The 20,331-nt window shown below is 41.7% G+C and overlaps 1 protein-coding gene across 3 annotated transcripts; it reads left to right on the top strand.

The window, feature by feature from the left end:
- Window positions 1-48: 48 nt before the first annotated feature.
- snx33 (sorting nexin 33) lies at window positions 49-19,789 on the top strand. 3 transcript variants are annotated; one of them, XM_027173064.2, is made up of 3 exons: window positions 49-317; window positions 786-2,303; window positions 17,458-19,789. In XM_027173064.2, the coding sequence occupies exons 2-3, from the start codon at window positions 803-805 to the stop codon at window positions 17,709-17,711; spliced, it is 1,755 nt and encodes a 584-aa protein (XP_027028865.1). In that variant the 5' UTR covers window positions 49-317; window positions 786-802; the 3' UTR covers window positions 17,712-19,789. The 3 variants fall into 3 exon arrangements, with proteins under 3 accessions (XP_027028865.1, XP_027028866.1, XP_047675330.1); XM_027173065.2 differs by lacking the exon at window positions 17,458-19,789 and adding an exon at window positions 2,451-5,552; XM_047819374.1 differs by having other exon boundaries at window positions 49-2,303.
- The last annotated feature ends 542 nt before the right edge of the window (window positions 19,790-20,331 follow it).

Raw genomic sequence — 20,331 nt, 5'->3', positions numbered from 1 at the left:
TATAGCACTATATATATATATATATATATATATATATATATATTTTTTTTAACCAAACGTGAAAACTTGACCGTGCTTTGTGTCCTACAATATCGCGTCAGTTTGGGTTGTTATTGTGACGGAATGAGGAATGCAGAATGGACTAGGACGCGTCCACCGTCATCATCATCATCCTCACCACCACCACCATCATCTTCATCACCAGCGTCTCTCCTACTGTTGTGTTTTTTTGTGTGTTAAGACAATGTTTTGATATCTTCTTGTGCAACATGACCGGGCGGCTCAGACGTCAGGTTTCTACAACACCGCACTACTTTGTGAGTTAGCCGGTGTTTACATTTACCTTCTGGACCAAAACAGACAATACCGACTTTTGTTTGTTTTTTTAAATGACCTCGAAGAGTTTTCTCAGACCGTTCAGAGCAAGAAATTTATCATTACAAACGTTTTTATTGCCTGTTTTACCATCTATACTACGATTTTGTAGACCGAGTGTAGACATGTAGCGTTGCATCACTGGAGTGAATAGTTTTTGTTTTGTTTTGTTTGTTTGTTTTGTTTTTGTTTGTTTGTTAGTTTATTCCGCGTAAAACTTTTTTCTTGGATTCCTATTGGATGATAAGTAGATCACGTAGTAACCAATGTTTGGGTTTTGATCTTGATCTTGATCTTGTGCTCTGGATAACTACATTGTACAGTTTAGTTTCTTTTGTTTTGCTGTTTTAGTCTGCTAGCAGTGATGAGATGAAACTTTGTGTAAAAACGTGTAGCTTGTGTTTGTGCAGAAGTGCTGGCTAAGTGCATGGGAGATGAGCTGAATCCTCAACACACGCAGGCGAAAAAGGGATTTGTTCCAACTTTGTCTTCGCTTTCTGGCACCACGAGAGAGGTTACGATGTCACTGAAAGCTATAGCACTTTACACTTTCCAGAGTGAAAACAAAGAGGAGATCAGCATACAGGAAAATGAAGAGCTGGTGATTTTTGACGAGAACTCTGTAGACGGTTGGATACAGGGTGAAAACAGCCGTGGGGAGAAAGGCCTCTTCCCTGCCTCGTACGTAGAGATAATTCGGCCACGTTCCAACTCGAACCTGACTGACTACTCTCTAAGCCCTGCAGGCTCCCCCGGCAAAGAGGCCTTCTTCACCCCGAGTACCAACACCACTTATTACGATGACGACTACGACGACTGGGACGACTGGGATGACAACTCCACGGTGGTCGAGGATGAAGACCCTCGTCGGGCGGTGGGTGCCAATGGTCACGCACAGCAGAGCCAGTACCCCAACCCTAACGTGCAATACCGTTCCAGGCCACACATGGAGCGTCAGGACAGCATCTCCAGTTCCAGGAAAGGCAGCATGGTAGGGCGCAACCTCAATCGCTTTTCCAGTTTTGTGCGCTCCGGTGTCGAAGCGTTTGTGCTCGGTGATGTGCCTATGATGGCAAAGATAGCTGAGTCATACGGCATCGAGATGGGCCCACTTGGGCCTCATTGGAAGGAGAGCCCTCAGCCTTTCAGCTGCTCCATTGAAGATCCCACTAAACAGACCAAGTTCAAGGGCATTAAGACTTACATTTCCTACAGAGTCACCCCCAGCCACACTGGCAGGCCCGTGTATCGGCGCTATAAGCACTTTGACTGGCTGTACAATCGCCTGTTGCACAAATTTACTGTCATTTCTGTACCCCACCTCCCTGAGAAACAAGCCACTGGTCGCTTTGAGGAAGACTTCATTGAAAAAAGAAAGCGGCGGCTCATCCTGTGGATGGATCACATGACCAGTCACCCGGTTCTGTCCCAGTACGAGGGCTTCGAACACTTCCTCATGTGTGTGGATGACAAGCAGTGGAAACTGGGAAAGCGTCGCGCTGAGAAGGACGAGTTGGTCGGAGCTCACTTTATGCTCACTCTCCACATCCCTAAAGAGCATCAAGACCTGCAAGACGTCGAGGAGCGCATCGATACCTTCAAGGCCTTCGCCAAGAAAATGGACGACAGCGTCATGCAGCTGACGCACGTTGCGTCTGAACTTGTTCGCAAGCATATCGGAGGCTTTCGAAAGGAGTTTCAGCGTCTGGGTAATGCGTTCCAGTCCATCAGCCAGTCGTTCATGCTGGACCCTCCGAACAGCTGCGATGCCCTGAACAACGCCATCTCACACACTGGTCGGACGTACGAGAACATCGGGGAGATGTTTGCAGAGCAGCCCAAATATGACCTGTTCCACATGCTGGATAAGCTCTCGCTGTACCAGGGCTTGCTGTCCAACTTTCCAGATATCATTCATTTACAGAAAGGTAATGTGAAGCTTATTTGTTATGGGTTTGTTGTGTCATGCTGTAATGTGCAAGAACAAAATTATAATTCAGATCATTTGGGGTTTAATGCAGCTAATTGAGTTTTTGCTTTATGTTCTTGTTTTAACACCCATTTTCATTTTCAAGACCAGGGAGGCTGTGTTGTGTCAACCGAGAACAGGAGAACGTAGGGTTTGGAGACAAATCCAGAACTCTAAAATGATATCTTGAGATATGCGAGCAGTGGGGTCAAATCTCTTTAATTCACACTTCTGCATTACAAAAGCAATAACTAATGTTTGAGAACTTCTCCAAACGTCTTGAGGTTTAAACCTTTTAAATCATCGACTGTTTGTTTTTGAGGCAGTTTCAGTTCTGGAGTGTCTCGAGCTTCACTTATCAGTCTCTCATACATAACAGCTGTTCTCCCCCACCTTCTGCAAGATACTGTAAAATGTAAAAAAAAAAAAAGAAAGAAAAAAGCGCACAGCGTTTGCCAGATCTTCGGCAAGTTAGTGCTTGCACAGCAAACATTTAACAAGCAGCAGTCATGCACTTTGAGCAGTTCTACATAGTGAGGTCTGAGGGAACGCTATAGAGACTCAGAGGGGTTACATATGGTACATATGTTGTTGTTTTTTTGCTCTTTAATAATACTAAGCTTGTTTAAAGAAAACCCACACATTTAAGGGGGTTGATTCCATTCCACTGATGATTGAATAAATATTTGTCATTTTTGATCTAAATTTGGATCTAAATTCTAATCTGAAATCTTTAATCACATACGTGAGTAGAATTATGCTGTTTGATTCTTATACAGGAAGTTTACTTCGATAACCCTTTGCCCTACTTTCACATGTGCTTCCAGTAGCACTTAATCGCTCTCAGGAGCGTAGAAAAAGACGGGAATGCTGCCTAAGGAAATTCTTATCCGGTCCTACAAAGGTCGGAATTCTGAGCACCGTGGCTACCGTGAGAAGCACCAAATATCTGGTGTCTCATGTGGCACAAAGCAGGCTGTATGAACCCTGTGATCATCCCACTGTAACTGATGGGGAAAAAAAAAATTGCATCTAAATCGTTATCAGGTGCTTCTTACCCGTTTACCATCTTTTAAATAGACAGGTTCCGCTGTAGGTGAATTACTGGAATCCCAGCGCAAAGCCCAGAGGGTGCGGCATGGGTCACATATGGGATCGATTGGGGAAAAAAACAAATAGAGCAGGGGAAGAATGAGGTGGACTGTACAACACAAAACAGAAACGTTCACGATACAGTTTACAACTCGCTTTCACATCATCGTATCCAGGTTCGACTATTATTTCTTTCCGCACTGTTGACTTTGATTGGATTGTCTCCATACTACACTGATCGCCGCCTCATTTCAGCAACATCGTCACCATCCAACAGCAAGCTGCGCATTTTTTTTCGGTTGCTTAGGGACCAGCCTTGCTAAGCTAAACCTAAGAAATCCACCTGCTGGTGTTAAGTTTCTGTTCAAGGCGGCATGGAGACAATAGCCCTGATCCCCTGCTGCATCTATAGTGTCTGGTGCTGGAGCTCAGAAACCTGAGCATCCGTTTAACTCGGATGAAAACACTCTGACAATGTAGTGAGTGAGCAATGAAGACTAATGAGTGAAGCAAGCTTAATAATTGAAGGGAAATATATGCATAATTTAAAGAAAACAAAAATTATATATATTCTGATTATAACTGGCCGGGTCATAAAATGGAGAATAAAAAAATAGAATAAAAATAGTTCTAATCAAAATAGAATAAGAAATATGTATACAAACAAAAGGAAAAAATATATAGGAATATTAAAAATATATGTTTTGTGGCAGAGCAGTAGTATTGTCGATTAATATAAGGATGTGTGCAATCGGATGCAGATAGTGCAGTGTGCCTACTCAAGGGGAAATCGTATACAGAGTGCTCAATGTCAGGTTTCCATTTTTCATGTATAACAATTTACTTCTTCTAATCAACACATGGCTATTGTCCATATCTATTATTACGAAATTTTAACATTCGCCATTCGTCGTATTTTGAAGTCGCCAGTAGGCGGTCCATGGGTATGCCGGTTGCCATGTGGAAGCTGTGTGTCTTTGAAACAGTCTTCAGTGCAGTTAGTCACCTCTGCATCGAGTCGTTCCATATATTTGTAATGTGAAAATTTATGATGTTTTTTTTTTTTGTTGCATCACTGTCACAGGACATGCCCGTGGATGTTGCTCATGAGCTTTGTTATGTTGTCAAGTTGACTTAGTCACTATAGGAGTAATTATATAATAATAATACATGTCTGTTACTTAGCATTAAATCACAGTTTGGAAACCTGCCTTCTGGTCTGGAATGTTGTGTTTAAATCGCCTTGTAAGAAAAGTCATTTACAAGCTGATGTCATTTTCCATCTCTGGACATTTGATGTGAAGTCAGAGCATACAGTGTTACACCTACAGGCCTGACTGTCTGTTGTTTCTGTAATGCAACATATTGGACTGAAATTGCAGCACAGCTACAACAAACAGCAGTGATAGCTTGGTCTCAGCCTCGACCCGTTGTCTGAACCTCTCATGTATACATCACACAAACTTAGAAACACTTCAACCTTGGCCCATAAAAGCTGCTCTGGAATCCAGACCTTCTGATGGTCTGGTTGGGCAGGTAGCTTAGCGGCAGTCTGTCCGTCTTTTTGGCAACCTTGGAGTGCAGCATTTGCTCATATTTGGATTGTCCACTTGTCATTTTGTCATAGACACGCTCCCATCGCTCCTTCACATCGTCATAACTCTTTATGAACAGAGATTTCTTGGCTCTAACCATGGCTAATAGTAACTCTTATGAGCATGCCAGCTCTAGGTGAGGATTTGGGGTCGGAGCTTTGTGTACATGGGTGGAAATATGGGCTCGGCGAGTAAAAAAGAAAAACAAATAACTGAAATCTGTCCATTTAAACCCCACCCCACCCCCACCCCCGCCATCCCAAATAGATTTAACCTGACTACTAAGCTCTGTTCTAATTTATTTTTTTTTTTTCCGTCTTTGGAGTTCGAGTGAAGCTCTGATTAGTCTGCTGTAGTCTGCACACCATCTTTTCTACTCTTGCTTTCAAGACTTCAGTGAGTTAATATGATTTGCTTTGGTTTTTTAGTATCGAGGAAGAGAGCTGTGGCTTTGATGTGGACCAGACACACACACACACATACACACACAGGCACGCACGCACACACACACACACAGGCACACAGACACAGACACACACACAGGCACGCACACACACACACACACACACAGGCACGCACACACAGGCACACAGACACACACACACACACAGGCACACACACACACACACACACACACACACACAGACACGCACACACACACACAGACACGCACAGGCATGCAGACACACATGAACGCACACGCAGACACACACAGACACACACACACAGACACACACACAGACACACACACACAGACACATACACAGAGGCACACAGGCACACACACACACACACACAGACACACACAGGCATGTACACATGCAGGCACACAAGCACACAGACACACAGGCACACATGCACACACATGCACACACACGCAGACACACACAAACACACACGCACAGACACACGCACAGACACACGCACAGACACACGCACAGACACACGCACAGACACACGCACAGACACATACACAGACACACAGGCACACACAGGCACACACACACACACACACACACACACACACACACACACACACACACACACACACACACACACACACACAGAGGCCTAGGAAAAGAAAGGTTGAGAACACAGGGAGGGGATGGGACAGAGAGACCAGCAAACTAACTTACCATCTGTGCTTGGGAGAGCGAGCAAGACGCTCCTGAAAAGTGAGACCTAACCGGACTCTTTTTTTTGATCACCAGACAGAACCCATAGTGTGACTGTGTGTATTTCTGTGTGTCTATGTATATCTATGTGTGTGTGTCTGTGTGTGCCTCTGTGTCTGTGTGTGTGGATCGTGCATGTACTTCCTCTTGTGTGCGAGTTGTGTGTGTGTGTGTGTGTGTGTGTGTGTGTGTGTGTGTGTGTGAGCTGAACAAACCTGGTAACAACTCGGGTTTTCTGTCACCACACACATCTTTATGTGTACAATCACCAGAGCACACGCTTAACTTCTCCTCCACCTCTCCAGTGTTCTTCACTTCCTGATCCTGCATAATTGCGTGCCGGTGTGGAGACCAGATTTGAGAACACTTCTCTCTATCGTTCCACCTCGAAGGAAAAGTCGAAGGTCCTTTACTTTTACTTTTCCCTCAGTTTTCTTAACCTGGATGAGAAATCCTGCTGGATCGTGAACCTCAAGGCTTAAATTACTGCTGTAAAAAATCAGAACACCGCATTCAAACCCCTTTGTGTATATTTTAGGCTTATAAGAGCTCTTGACTGGCCACATTCATGCTCGTAACAGATCTTACTTTCCATGAAGCTTTCAGGCTCTTGCTATATCAGCACCTCGTACTGCTGTAAAGCTAAACAAACAGCGTGTCACGCAGTTCTGTTGGATACGCCGGAGAGTTCTCGGCCTCGGTCCTGCTCTTCACAAACCCTCAGTCTGCATGGCGGTATTTGCTCACAGATAAATCTGCGTGAAGGCTTGGCCTGTTTTTTTTTTTTTCTTTTTTTTTTTCCAGCACTCACTAAAGAGCCTGACATTCCTCTCAGTGTTTCCTCTGCAGTGTGCAGCTGGTCTGTTAGACACATTAAACACTGTGGGACAACTGAGTGTGGCTCACATCTGCCCTGATGTGCAGCATGTCGCAGTCATCCAGTTCAGCTCAAGTAGGATTTATTTGAAGTATTTATTATAGGACACACATGATAAACATTTTACACCTTTCCGTAATCAGCAAGTCGGAGGTGATGGTGCAGTCTTTGGGCCTGTTAGATTCCTGTATTCAGCTATTAATCTAAAGAAACAGCAAAGAAAGATCACGTTTAAACGAGTTAACTTAAGCACCCTGATGGCATCATCAACCCCGATGCCAAGTCAAAAGGAATGCACATATTTCTCTCTCTCTCTCTCTCTCTCTCTCTCTCTCTCTCTCTCTCTCTCTCTCTCTCTCTCTCTCTCTCTCACTCTCTCTCACTCACACACACACACACACACACACACATTCCCCCTTCTCTCTTTCACATTCTCTTTCTCACTCTTTTTCTCTCTCACTCATTTCTCTCACTTTGTCTCTAATTACCCTCTCTCTTACTCTCCTACTCTATCTGCCCCCCGTTTCCTCACTCTTTCATTCCCTCTTTCCCTCTCTCTCTCTCTCTCTCTCTCTCTGCGCCTCTCTCTCTCTCTTTCCCTCTCACTCTCAGTCCCTCTCTCACGCACAAACACACACACTTCCCCTTCTCTCTCTCATTCCCTCTCTCGCTTTCTCCCTTTCCTTTGTGCCGTCTCTCTCTCACATATTCTACCTCTCTCTCTTGTCTCTCTCACTCTCTTCCCATCACTTTGTCGCTAATTAGAGGCAGAACACAACATGAAGTGAAAAAAGTGTAGTGGGGAAATATTAATAAATAGGTGCAACGTCATATTCAGTAACAAGGACACCGGGATAAGGAGATGTGGTAGGCGGGGGGATAGATAGGGTGGGTGGGGCTATCTATTTATTTATCTATCAATCACTCACTCATACACACACACACACACACACACACACACACACACACACACAGAGTAAAACTGCAGTGTGGTATATATATTCCACACCCTATTCCCTTGCTGCTAATTAGGACTGACTGACCACATGCAGCCAGGTTGTCTCGCCGTCATCAACGTCACCAAACTGTCGTGAACGTGAAAACCAGTTCATCAAATACAATTAAGGCACGCTTTTTACACAAACATGAGCACCACACGTGGCTTTAAGTTCTGTCCAGAAAACCCGGAGGCTAAAATGTCAGTAGTTTGTGGACAGTCCCTTAGTGGGATTTATATTTTTTTGAAACTGTACAGTACTTAGAATAAAAAGGCTGTCACACACACAAACACACACACACACACACACACACGCACACAAAGCTAACTGCACTTCGTCAGAGATCCAATAACCTCTCTGCTTGAGCAAATATAAAACAGGCATCTCTCTGAACAACAAATAAACTCGGAGCCACATTGATGACAGACGTTATCCACTTCATAGCATTTCCTCTGTCTGTTCGCTGGCACATGTTACAGCTACAGATTTTATTACCAGCTTCTTCTGCCATCATTTATGAACACACAAGGAGAAGTGTGCAGGATACGCAGGGGTTTTTAAAAAAAATAAATAAATAATGAAATAAATAGTAACATAGTAGAAGAGTAACATTCGTTTGTCTGCTAAACTGTATAAATGCTGCAGGTTTTTATTTGTCACGTATACATCAAAATACAGTGAAATTCGCTTTCTTCACATATCTGAACTCGTTCGGAGGTTTAGGGCCGGTCGATAGATAGCACACTGAAGCAGAGAGGGTTAAGGGCCCTACTCAGGGGCCCATAGATGGTAACTGCAGCTTGAACCCCTGACCTTCTGATCAGAAACCCAGAGCCTTAAATCATTGAGGTACCGCAGCCCCAGTGTAGGCTACGGTTCTCCCGTGACATGGCGACTTAATCTGATCTCTCTTGTCAAGCTCACGTGTCCGCTTTCTAAGACGCCGATGTCATGTGCGCCAACTTTCTGATGACACTTCGGCTAAGCATTCAGCACGTTGCGAGTCGACGATGGTATAAGTTTTCCGGGAACGTTCTTCAAATCATCTGCTGATTTTGAAAGATCTGTCTTTCCAGAAGAGAGAAATAAATATCCCCAGATGTCTGATGTACAGATTCATTCTGCTGTAAATCGGTCTGAACTTGTTTTAGCTGCTTTCCTTCACGTCAGCATCTCGTCCTCTGGTAGATCAACGAGGCTACGTGTCACGTTCACGCAGTCAGGCAGGACTTTACATTCTGCTTTAGGGAAGCCACGTTGTCTCAAAGCAGCTATACAGACGTATAGAAACATCTAGTTACTATATATCTCGAACATCTATCCCCGATGAGCAAGCCAGAGGCGACGGTGGCGAGGAAAAATTCCCTGAGATGATATGAGGCAAAACCCTTGAGAGGAACCAGACTCAGAAGTGAACCTCTCCTCATTTGGAAGACTCTGGTCAGTAAATAACCTAAATGTAAATAATGTCCGTCCTGCAACTGTTTGGAATGAACACTTAAGGGGTGAATCACCTTCAACCGCACTTTCAGTTTTGCTTTAAACTCGATTCATTTACTAACTTTTTGTCCCCTGATGCTTTAGAACCTTGCAGCAGAAGGTTTCATTGTTTAAGGATTTAACATTTTTTCATTCAATGCTCGGTTTATTTTTGATGTTGGGTTTTACTTTCTGTACATCTGCAACATTCAAAACTGCCAACGAATGCCGCGTCAGTGTCTAAACGTTGCCGTTTATCTGCTTTCCAAGTGATTTAGCGACATCCTGACCAGCTCTTTAAAAACGTCCTGATCGGTGTCGTGTGCTATGTCTCAAATCGTAAACTCATAGCCTTTACTACCGAAGAAAATCCAGAAGACTGTTACGCAATACAGATCGTTTCATCTGTAGGTTCCATGGTTTGATGTTTTAAAATACAACCTCTAAGCATAATAGGAAAACGAGTTGGTGTTCAGTAACACTCTGGAATAGCTGAAGCGAGTTTACAGAGCTCGAGCTTTTTCAGCTGCCTCGTCGAGACCACAAAAAATCGGTTGCCGTGTAGAAAGCTGAATTGTAGCTCAGCCCGTTCTCTACTAACCCACCAGACCTGAACTCAGGACATGTGGAAATGTAGTGAGTGGAATTCCTGAACTTTAGCTTTACCATATGTGTGATGTAATCAGCGTTGAAAGGTGTTTTACTCGCCATGCTACATTCTTGTAGAAAACGTTTACAGCACAGATCATGTTCGAGGATTGTGCTTTATAAGACTGAATTGTGAAGTTTGCTTTGTGGGCTTGGCTCATATTGGCTCCGAGCTCGCATCGTGCCATTTCGTCATTAAGATTACAGAACAATAAGGTCCAGCTGGGAGGGAACGCTGTGACTTGTGCTATCAGGGTGGGGGTGCGTGAGACCAGTACACTGCTGTGCTTGGCACCGCTGCCACATTTATTCTGTCGTTATTTAACCTTAAACAACAAGACTTAATTTAGACTTTTACAGCTTCTCTAACATGGTAGAGATTATAGAATGCAGAGGCAGCAACGAGGCACGTCATCGTCGTCTTGCATTAGCTCCTGGGCCGGAAACGGACCCAGCGGTGGGTTTCGGTGGATCGAACCGAGTACCTCAATAAATATTAGCGCATGAAGCATAAACGTTCTGCAGTCCAGCAGTTCTAACTCTCAAATCAACCAGGTCGGAAACCGTAGCAGAACCTCAGCTGCGATTTATCCGGCGTCCTACATTTATGGAAATGATTTAGCTGAAGGCTTTTCATCAGAGCAGAGATACAGGCTTTCATCCATATTCAGTTATTCTTTCTCATCTGATCTCCGGCTCATTTGAAATAGTCGGCGAAAAAAAGATGTTTTTAAGGGAAGGAGAAAGAAGTACACATTTATTCTGGCTTCAACACATCCATCGCTCATCTGATATTCAGAGTCCGTGGCATTACAGATGCTCTTTGTCCAGGTCATGTGCTCATTTGTCTCGCTATCTGACAGCAGGTTTTATCTGTAGTCTAATGCAGGGGTGTCTAATCAAATCCTCAGAGGATCGACGTGGCTGCAGGTCTTCATTCCAATCAAGCAGGAGCCACATCTGATTATACCCTTAACCCTCAGTTGCTCAGTTGTAAGTCACTCTGGATAAGAGTGTCTGCTAAATGCCGTAAATGTAAGTGTAAATGTAAACCAGCATCCAAATCAGTTTTTTTTACCGAAAATGACCGATCCCCGAGATTTCAGTAGAAATAACAACACACCACTCTCGTCTAATCCGAGCAGGAGGAAATAACTAGAAATGTTATTGCAGCAAAATCTTCTGGGCTGATTTCATACAGAATTTATTACAGCACTGAAATAATTAAACTGTCCGGAATATCGATCTAAACCTCAACCTTTTTGTCAGTTCTAATGCATGTTAATGTATTAATAAATCTTTTGCTTGTTCAGTAAGTTTCCGTCGCTGGGTTTTTCCCATTCTTCCGTTTTTTTTTTGTTTTTTTTTATGTTTTGCTTTTGAATGTCATTTTAAGGAAGGTGATTTAAACACGCAGCATATTTAGCCAGTGTGTCATTTCCTTGTTCCTGCACACACCCAAATAGTAAATGCTCCTTTATGTACTTTCAGATTTGGTACTTTTGTTGTCTAATTTTATACAGAATGTCCTGTCGCAGGGTTTTTCTTTTACACACGTGACGTGTCGTGTCCGTTCATTTAAAGTGATCATAAAGAGTTCTAAAGATCAGAGCCTGCATTCATGAAAACTCTCAGTACAGAGTCGCTCCTGGTGACGATGGTATAAGGAAATTCTTAGAAATTTGGCCATTTCACTTTCAAATGAAAGAGAAGATCAACTTAAAGATAAAAGTTATGCATGAAGCATCTTAACCCCTTAAAAGAGCTCATAAGGTCAAAACGTGTAGTGAGGAGGACTTTTAATAGGTTTAAGAGTTTCTTTAAAGGAGGAGAAAATGGCCGAAAGGTGAAGATCAAGAGAAACTATTTTATAAATAAATATAAATATTTTATTTTATTTAAAGAACAGAGATTGATCAAAGCGGGGTGCACGGTGGCTTAGTGGTTAGCCCGTTCGCCTCACACCTCCAGGGTCGGGGTTCGATTCCCGCCTCTGCCTTGTGTGTGGAGTTTGCATGTTCTCCCCGTGACTCGGGGGTTTCATCCGGGTACTCCGGTTTCCTCCCCCAGTCCAAAGACATGCATGGTAGGTTGATTGTCATCTCCGGAAAATTGTCCGTAGTGTGTGAGTGTGTGAGTGAATGAGTGTGTGTGTGCCCTGCCGTGGGTTGGCACTCCGTCCAGTGTGTATCCTGCCTTGATGCCCGATGACGCCTGAGATAGGCACAGGCTCCCCGTGACCCGAGGTAGTTCGGATAAGTGGTAGAAAATGAGTGAGTGAGTGAGATTGATCAAAGTCTGACGTTCATGACGTGTGCTTGTGGAAGGGGATCATTGTTGATTTCTGAAGAACTTTACACAAAAAGTCATTGTTGCTCATCAGGCTGGAAAAGGGTACAAAATCCTCTCGGGTTTGGACTCGTAGTCATATAGATTCTGTACAAATGGAGGAAATTTAAGACCATTGGTACATTCCCAGAAGTGGTCAACCAACAAAGATCACTCATGTAATATTCTGTTGGGTCAGAAAGGAATACAGGATAACTTCTAAGCAACTAAAGGTTAATGTTTGAGTCTGGCATCAGGTGAACACTGGACAACGTTGGTGTACGAGGCAGAGTTGGCAATAGGAGGAAGCCATTACTCTCCAAAAAGAACATTGCTGCCTATGAAGATCATGTGGACAAGCCAGAGGACTATTGGAAAAATAATCTGTGGAGGAATGAGCACGAAATAAAACCTTGTTTGAAAATTAGAAGCATTATTTTTAGAGGAACGAAAGTACTGAATTCCACCATAAGAACCTTTTACCGTCTGTGAAACATGGTGGTGGTAGTGCTTTGGGACCCTGTTGCTGAATCTGGGTCAGGAAAACTTGCCATCATTAATTCAGAATTATTGCAGTGATCTCTAAATGAAAATGGCAAGACATCTGTCCATGAACCGAATCTCAAGAAATAATGAGTCATACACCAAGACAACGAACTCAAGCACTCAAGTCTGTCTAACAAAAAAAAAGATTAATGAGGACCAGAGATAATGTTTTAGAATGGCCAAGTCAATGTCCTGACTTTAGTCCAAAAGAAAAATTGTGGAGGTCCTGAAGCAAGCAGTTTAAGTGAGGACACCCGATAAAATCCGAGTGTTGAACCCTAACCCCCAAATATTTATAAATAAAAATCATGGAAATTGTCAGGGGTTCCTAAACTTTTGCATAAGACTGTGTATGTATATGTGTGTGTGTGTGTATGTATGTATGTGTGTGTGTGTGTGTATATATGTATATGTATGTGTGTATATATGTATATGTATGTGTGTATGTATATATATATATATATATATATATATATATATATATATATATATATATATATATATATATATATATATATATATATGTATATGTATGTATGTGTGTGTGTGTGTGTGTGTGTGTGTAGAATGAGAGTGTGTGTGTGTGTGTGTGTGTGTGTAGAATGAGAGTGTGTGTGTGTGTGTGTGTGTGTGTGTGTGTGTGTGTGTGTGTGTGTGTGTGTGTAGAATGAGAGTGTGTGTGCCCTGCGATGGGTTGGCACTCCGTCCAGTGTGTATCCTGCCTTGATGCCCGATGACGCCTGAGATAGGCACAGGCTCCCCGTGACCCGAGAAGTTTGGGTAAGCGATAGAAAATGAGTGAGATGAGTGATATATACATACGTATATACATGTGTGTATATATGTATGTATATGTACACACATTTATATTAGTTATGTACAGGTGTTAAAATTTTAGCACATCTCTAATATGATGTCACAAACATGAAGGCTTATAATAGACCAGATTTTAAAAGCGTACCTATTTTATTTATTTATTTATTTATTTTTTGGACAACCAATCACAGACTTTAAAAGAATGTGTTAAGCCCCGCCTCCTCTCTAAGATAAAAGTCGCTGTATTGTCCTTGCTTAGAGTTGCTCTGAGATTGGTCCCGAATCACTTTTAAGCTAAGCTAATTAGGCTAAGTTAGACATTTTTAAGCTTAATTTGGAGCTTCCTGAGGTCAGTCTTAGACTCTTTATGAATATCGGCCCTGGACACTTTAAGCCACCCCGAATGTGATTCACATTTAATCCTCACAAACAGAGCTATAATCTCATGACATGATCCAGTGACCTCTTCTAACTTTTAGCACTAATTACTCTACAGTATTAATATTATTCTATTGTTACTTGTAGAATATATATTGTTAAAACTGAGCTTAACTTGTCATCAATATTTCTATCACAGTCTCACAATCGCCCTGCGATGCCGTCCTTTATAGATGCCCTAAAACTAATAAAATGTTGGCACCTTTCCACAGCTGAAGCAAGCTTTACACTCCAGGTTAATAGAATCGGGGAGAACGTTAATAGAACAATAGATAAAAAAACGGATCGATTTCAGGCAGACGAGGACAAAAATCTTCACTCACCTTCTACATAAAAGTTATTTATGGACTTGGTGGAAATATTTAGTTCAGCGTGACTCCATGAATGCATTGATTAATAGATAAAAGGTTGATAAATGAGGCCCAGAGTCCCATTTCAGCCTGAACGATGGCGTATTTTTGCGTTTGGAGCTTCGAGGAATTGATATACGCGACCCTGATATCATCGACATTCATTTTAATGTTGTCTAAAGTACATTATGAAGAATATTTTCTGTCATGGTCTGATTCATGGATGTTTTTTTTTTTCCAAATCATTAAACTCTGTATATAGAACATCAAATAAAGTTAGAAATAAACAGGTAGCACGTATCAGTAATCGTTTACAACCATAACAATCTACTGACATTAGTAGAAGAGGTCGGCTTAGAGATTTTGGTTCGTCTGCCATTTTTTTCCTGAGCTCAGAGGCTTGTTGAGCATATGATGAGAAAGACAGAGAGAGAGAGAAAGAATGATAGAGACATAGAGACCTTATAATGTTCTGTGCCCTGACTACTGAACTACAGAGCTGATGGAGACACACAGAACCTTCTCGAATTTGACTCAGTTGTTACTGTGGAAATCTTTATCATAATCCAAATCAAATTTTCTCGCCCAGCACTATACGTCTTTATATATATATACGGTTAAAAGTATGTGCACCCCTGACCATCAGGTTCTTTACCAAACTTGCCACAAAGTTGGAAGAATGCGCTTGTATAGAACAGCATACAAAAATGAAGCTACTGAAAATAAGATGATTGCACCTCAGACCTCCTCGCTAATGCTCTCGTAGCCGAATGATCGTGAATCCCCACAACCACGCTTCAACGTCTATGGAACACTTTCCCTGAAGTTTAGAGCTTTTTTTATTTATAAGAGCAGAAGTGGAACGCGTCTGGAATGAGACGATCAACAAGCACATACGTGTTCTATTCAGGTGTGCACATACTTTTAAACCTTTAGTTGTACTTGCTGTATGAAGATATAGGGTTTAGGATTTGATTAACACTGTGGGATTGAGTCACCATTTTTGTTCATTTCTTGCTGTGACCTCATCTGAGAAGATTGTACACAATTGTAAGGTGTCATTTAAAACCTGCCTGGGATTTTGAGCTTAATTCCAGCTTGATTAAAGCCGAGAGCTCGTATGACACTTCTCAAAGCTTTCCCTCAATGTGATTTAATCTTGAATGGGCAACTTAGATTAATACCTAAACAATGATTCTGTATAAACTGGACGAACATTACAGATTAACCCTACATAGTTTAATTTTCTCCCACAAACATGTAGAATACGTTTAGGTGACGTTCGTCTCTAATAATTAAGAAGTCAAACATTTTTACTATTTAGATCTTCCCTCCACAAGGAACGGAAAGGAAGTCAAGTTCCTTCTGTGATTGGTGCGTTCGAGGAAACAAACATCTCAATCAGCCAATCACAGTGGAGGAGGGTGGGAAACCTGTCCACAAACGCAGAACTTCACATCATCCAAAGTGCCATAAATAGATGATTACACAGCCAGAGGTATAATTACATGCCAATGAACTGTGACGATGTCGAGGACACGAGGGCACGTTAGTGGTCACATAGACACAAAACCGACTTGGTAAACAAACCTAATGAAGCTTTTAAAGCTGAACGTGTGTGTGTTTATTCAGACATGAGCGCTGTTCTGCCTGTAGCTCTTTAACACCACAGCATATGATTCTGTATTACATTCTCAGGCTATGATAATATATCTCTAATTATTAACCAGGGCCAAAGTGAACAGAAAGCGAGGGGTGACGTGTCCACAGGCGTGATGTAAGAGTAAATAACAACAACGTGATGTAAGAGTAAATAACAACAATGTGATGTAAGAGTAAATAACAACAACGTGATGTAAGAGTAAATAACAACAACGTGATGTCAGAGTAAATAACAACAACGTGATGTCAAAGTAAATAACAACGTGATGTAAGAGTAAATAACAACAATGTGATGTAATGGTAAATAACAACAATGTGATGTCAGAGTAAATAACAACAATGTGATGTAAAAGTAAATAACAATAATGTGATGTAAAAGTAAATAACAACAATGTGATGTAAGAGTAAATAACAACAACGTGATGTCAGAGTAAATAACAACAACGTGATGTCAGAGTAAAGAACAACAACGTGATGTCAGAGTAAAGAACAACAACGTGATGTAAGAGTAAGTAACAACAACGTGATGTAAACGTAAATAACAATGTGATGTAAACGTAAATAACAACGTGATGTAAACGTAAATAACAACGTGATGTAAACGTAAATAACAATGTGATGTAAACGTAAATAACAACGTGATGTAAGAGTAAATAACAATGTGACGTAAAAGTAAATAACAACAACATGATGTAAAAGTAAATAACAACAATGTGATGTAAGAGTAACAACAACAACAACGTGTTGTAAGAGTAAATAACAACAACAACAACAATGTAATTTCAGAGTAAACAACATCAACAACAACACTGGGATTTCAGAGTAAATAATTAGATCAGATTAGATTAGATTCAACTTTATTGTCATTGTGTACAGTACATGTACAAGAGCCAATGAAATGATGTGACAATGTGATTTAAGAGTAAACTCATTCCGACTCTTAATAATGAAATAGTTTCTGTAGCGTTTTTCAGCACGCCACAGACACGGTTGGCTGTTTACTTCTTGTCCAATGTACTACCCTGTCAGATGAAACAATAGCCCAGCATTCTCTAGTTCTTCGTTGTTACCTTCCTTGACTCTGTGACTCTTTTCCTTTCACATTTCAGGTGCGTTCGCGAAGGTAAAAGAGTCCCAGCGCATGAGCGACGAAGGAAAGATGGATCAGGATGAGGCAGACGGTATCCGGAAGCGCTGCAGGACAGTGGGCTTCGCCTTGCAGGCTGAGATGAACCATTTCCACCAGCGCAGGGAGGTGGACTTTAAAGACATGATGCAGGCCTACTTACGTCAGCAGATCTCCTTCTACCAGCGCGTAGTGCAACAGCTCGAGAGAACCCTGCACATGTACGACAGCCTGTAGATCACAACCGACGACAACATCATTAGGATGCAGGAAGGCCGTGTCAAGAGCTCATCCTGCTTCTGCACAAGAGCTACTTCTTCTGTCTTCAACTCCTGGTTTACAAAGACACCCACAGCTGAGAAGTGACCAACAGATTCCTGGACTCGGTCAAGCCAATAGAATATATGCACACGTGGACCAAACACTAGCTCATGCACTTAAAATGTCACTTTCTTGGCCGTCTTTCACGGCCAAAGCGCACGATTCTAGGGACTTGCACGGTTGCCTTGATAAACACATCCAACATTTTGTTTCTCATATACCATTTAATTTAATTATATTTGCTAAAAGTATTTTTAGATCATGACCTCATCAGCAGCAGCAGACGTTATTAACCCTGCTAGCACGTTCGGCACGTGGCGTAAACGACTCCTTCATTTTCTAGTTTATTTACTATTTTCAGCCGATGATCTAGAGCTCACCGAATCCTGCCGTCGGAGGAGGAGAGCGAAGCGTCCGGCTTTTAATTTAAAAGTGCTTTCTGAAACACAAGCTTGCGATAGACGAACTTGAATAAAGTTAGCAGGAGTAGCTTTCATTTATCGATTAAACATATCATGCTTGAACGTTTTTCAAATGAAAACCTGGACACTGACAGATTATCCTGATAATATTTAAACAGCTGAACGCATACATCCCAACCCTCTAAATGTCTGAAAGTATATTTTAAAAAAATGATTAAGAATGAATTTATAAAAGTTGCCCCCGTACACTGACTGATGAACGTACACTGTATTAATCAAGGGCTTTGGAGACGTGTTCATCTTGCTTGTAGAGAAGAACAAGGTGACTCTTTATATAGGAAGTATTTGAAAGAACTGCTACTTGTAGTGGTATGTTTATTTTCCTGGTTATGTTTTTGGGTTAAAAAATGTTCCACTTTTTTACTCTTTTCATTTTTCTGCTGAGATTTTAATAAAAGTACGTTAGCGTGCTCAGGGGTGGTGTGCTTCTGAGCAGTAGATCGTCCTGGGACACGATGACAGATGATAGATGTTAGCTGATGATGTTTTGCGGTGCAGATCCATCGCCTTGATTCCTATAGGTGTTAGAGGTTCAGGTGAGGTTAGAGGGTTTAATAATGTAATAATTCTATGTTTTTTTTTATTTTTTATCGTAGCTTCATTTGTGAAATCGGGCTATTTCAGGTCATTTCTACATTTCTCATTTGGAGCTCTTTATTTATTTACCAGATCACAAATCATCCATTACTGGCTAAATTAGATGCTTTTACCACCAAATAAACAAAATACTTTAACGGTAAAAGATTCCACGGTGGGGATTTTGCATCTCCTGGTCCAGCTTTATGTATATGAGGTCATGGCTCAAATGACAAGATCATCATTTGCATAAGCATTTTGTTTCTCTCTCCTGTTTCTTCTCTGGCATTTGGCTTTGCTTCACAACACAGTGACATGTAACTGTAGTGTAGCTGAAGGAAAGCAGGATGATCTATTATGGTATCGTATTACTGCCACATGAAAAAATAACTGTTTAGGGGGAAAAGAAGGCCATGGAGTGAGTCAAGACTGTTTGTGTCCATTTGGGCAATGAAGCACATTCTTAGATGGAGCTGATTTTTTGAGTAATGGGAAAATAAAGTGTTGCTGCTTCATTTGCAAGCTGTGTAACTGCTATCAGACCAAAGTATCACCGTTTGTAGTTGGAGTCAAATAAATAAGGACTATTTTTTCCCATATCTCACATTTGGGTACAAAAAGGCTCAGAAAATGCCGGAAGTGTGACATTACGGATCTGGAAACAGTCGAGACGGCAGAATAAACAGAGAGGACGATGATACCGGAACGATGGCGTCGTGCCACGATTGCTAAGTCAGACCTCTAAAGGACCATAAGCTTCACATGGATGATTTGAACACTTAAAATGTTGTGAGGTCGGCTGTAAAAAAATGTACATGTGAATGATGTCTTTTAGAAAGCAGTCGCAAAAAAAAAACAACTAAAAAAACAAACGAAAAAAAATTGTTTCTACTCCAGACCATGCTGAGTCTTAATAAAAAAAATTTCAAAAGTAAACCTCAAGGGATTGTTCATGTTTGACTAGTATTATGTCTAACAGTCAACACCAAGCCACACCAAGCCCTCTGACTTCACACTCATACCTTGAAAATGAGATCAGGAGCTGAGACGGAGACGACACAGCTGTTCGTATTGAGGAGAGATTTGGTGTTTCAACAGGATCCTTTGGAACGGTTCATGTATGAGAAGCTGCCCATTGAGAACAGAGTCTCGCACCTATCGTATGCAGAGCACATGACTGTTTAGATGCAGATCTTAAAGGCTTTTTGCAGCAGAATACTTGCTAACTTGCTAACGGATTAGCTAATAAATATGCCGACGTCTCAGGTTGCATTTATTTTTTTTTTTCACCATGCACAGAAAGACACATGGGAAACACATTAAAAGCAAAAGTGCTGCACATGTCCTTCAAAGCGGTGACATGCAAGAGACGACGGAAACCGACGCTCTTTTAGTTCGGCAGAAAAGATTGTAAATATGCCTCGCATAGCTGGGGCATGATTAAGCATTTTTTCCTTCTCTCTAGAGGAAGGATTGAA

Source organism: Tachysurus fulvidraco, chromosome 10 (assembly GCF_022655615.1).
Source record: "Tachysurus fulvidraco isolate hzauxx_2018 chromosome 10, HZAU_PFXX_2.0, whole genome shotgun sequence".
In the NCBI taxonomy this organism is placed as follows: domain Eukaryota; kingdom Metazoa; phylum Chordata; class Actinopteri; order Siluriformes; family Bagridae; genus Tachysurus; species Tachysurus fulvidraco.
Note: the sequence above shows the minus strand (reverse complement) of the source record. Positions and strands in the feature narration are given on the sequence as shown.

Bases quoted from the DNA above. Each gene is read 5' to 3' on its own strand.
- snx33 (XM_027173064.2), top strand. From the start codon at position 803: ATGGGAGATGAGCTGAATCCTCAACACACGCAGGCGAAAAAGGGATTT. The intron at 2,304-17,457 runs GTAATGTGAAGC...TTCACATTTCAG, and splicing joins TATCATTCATTTACAGAAAG to GTGCGTTCGCGAAGGTAAAA.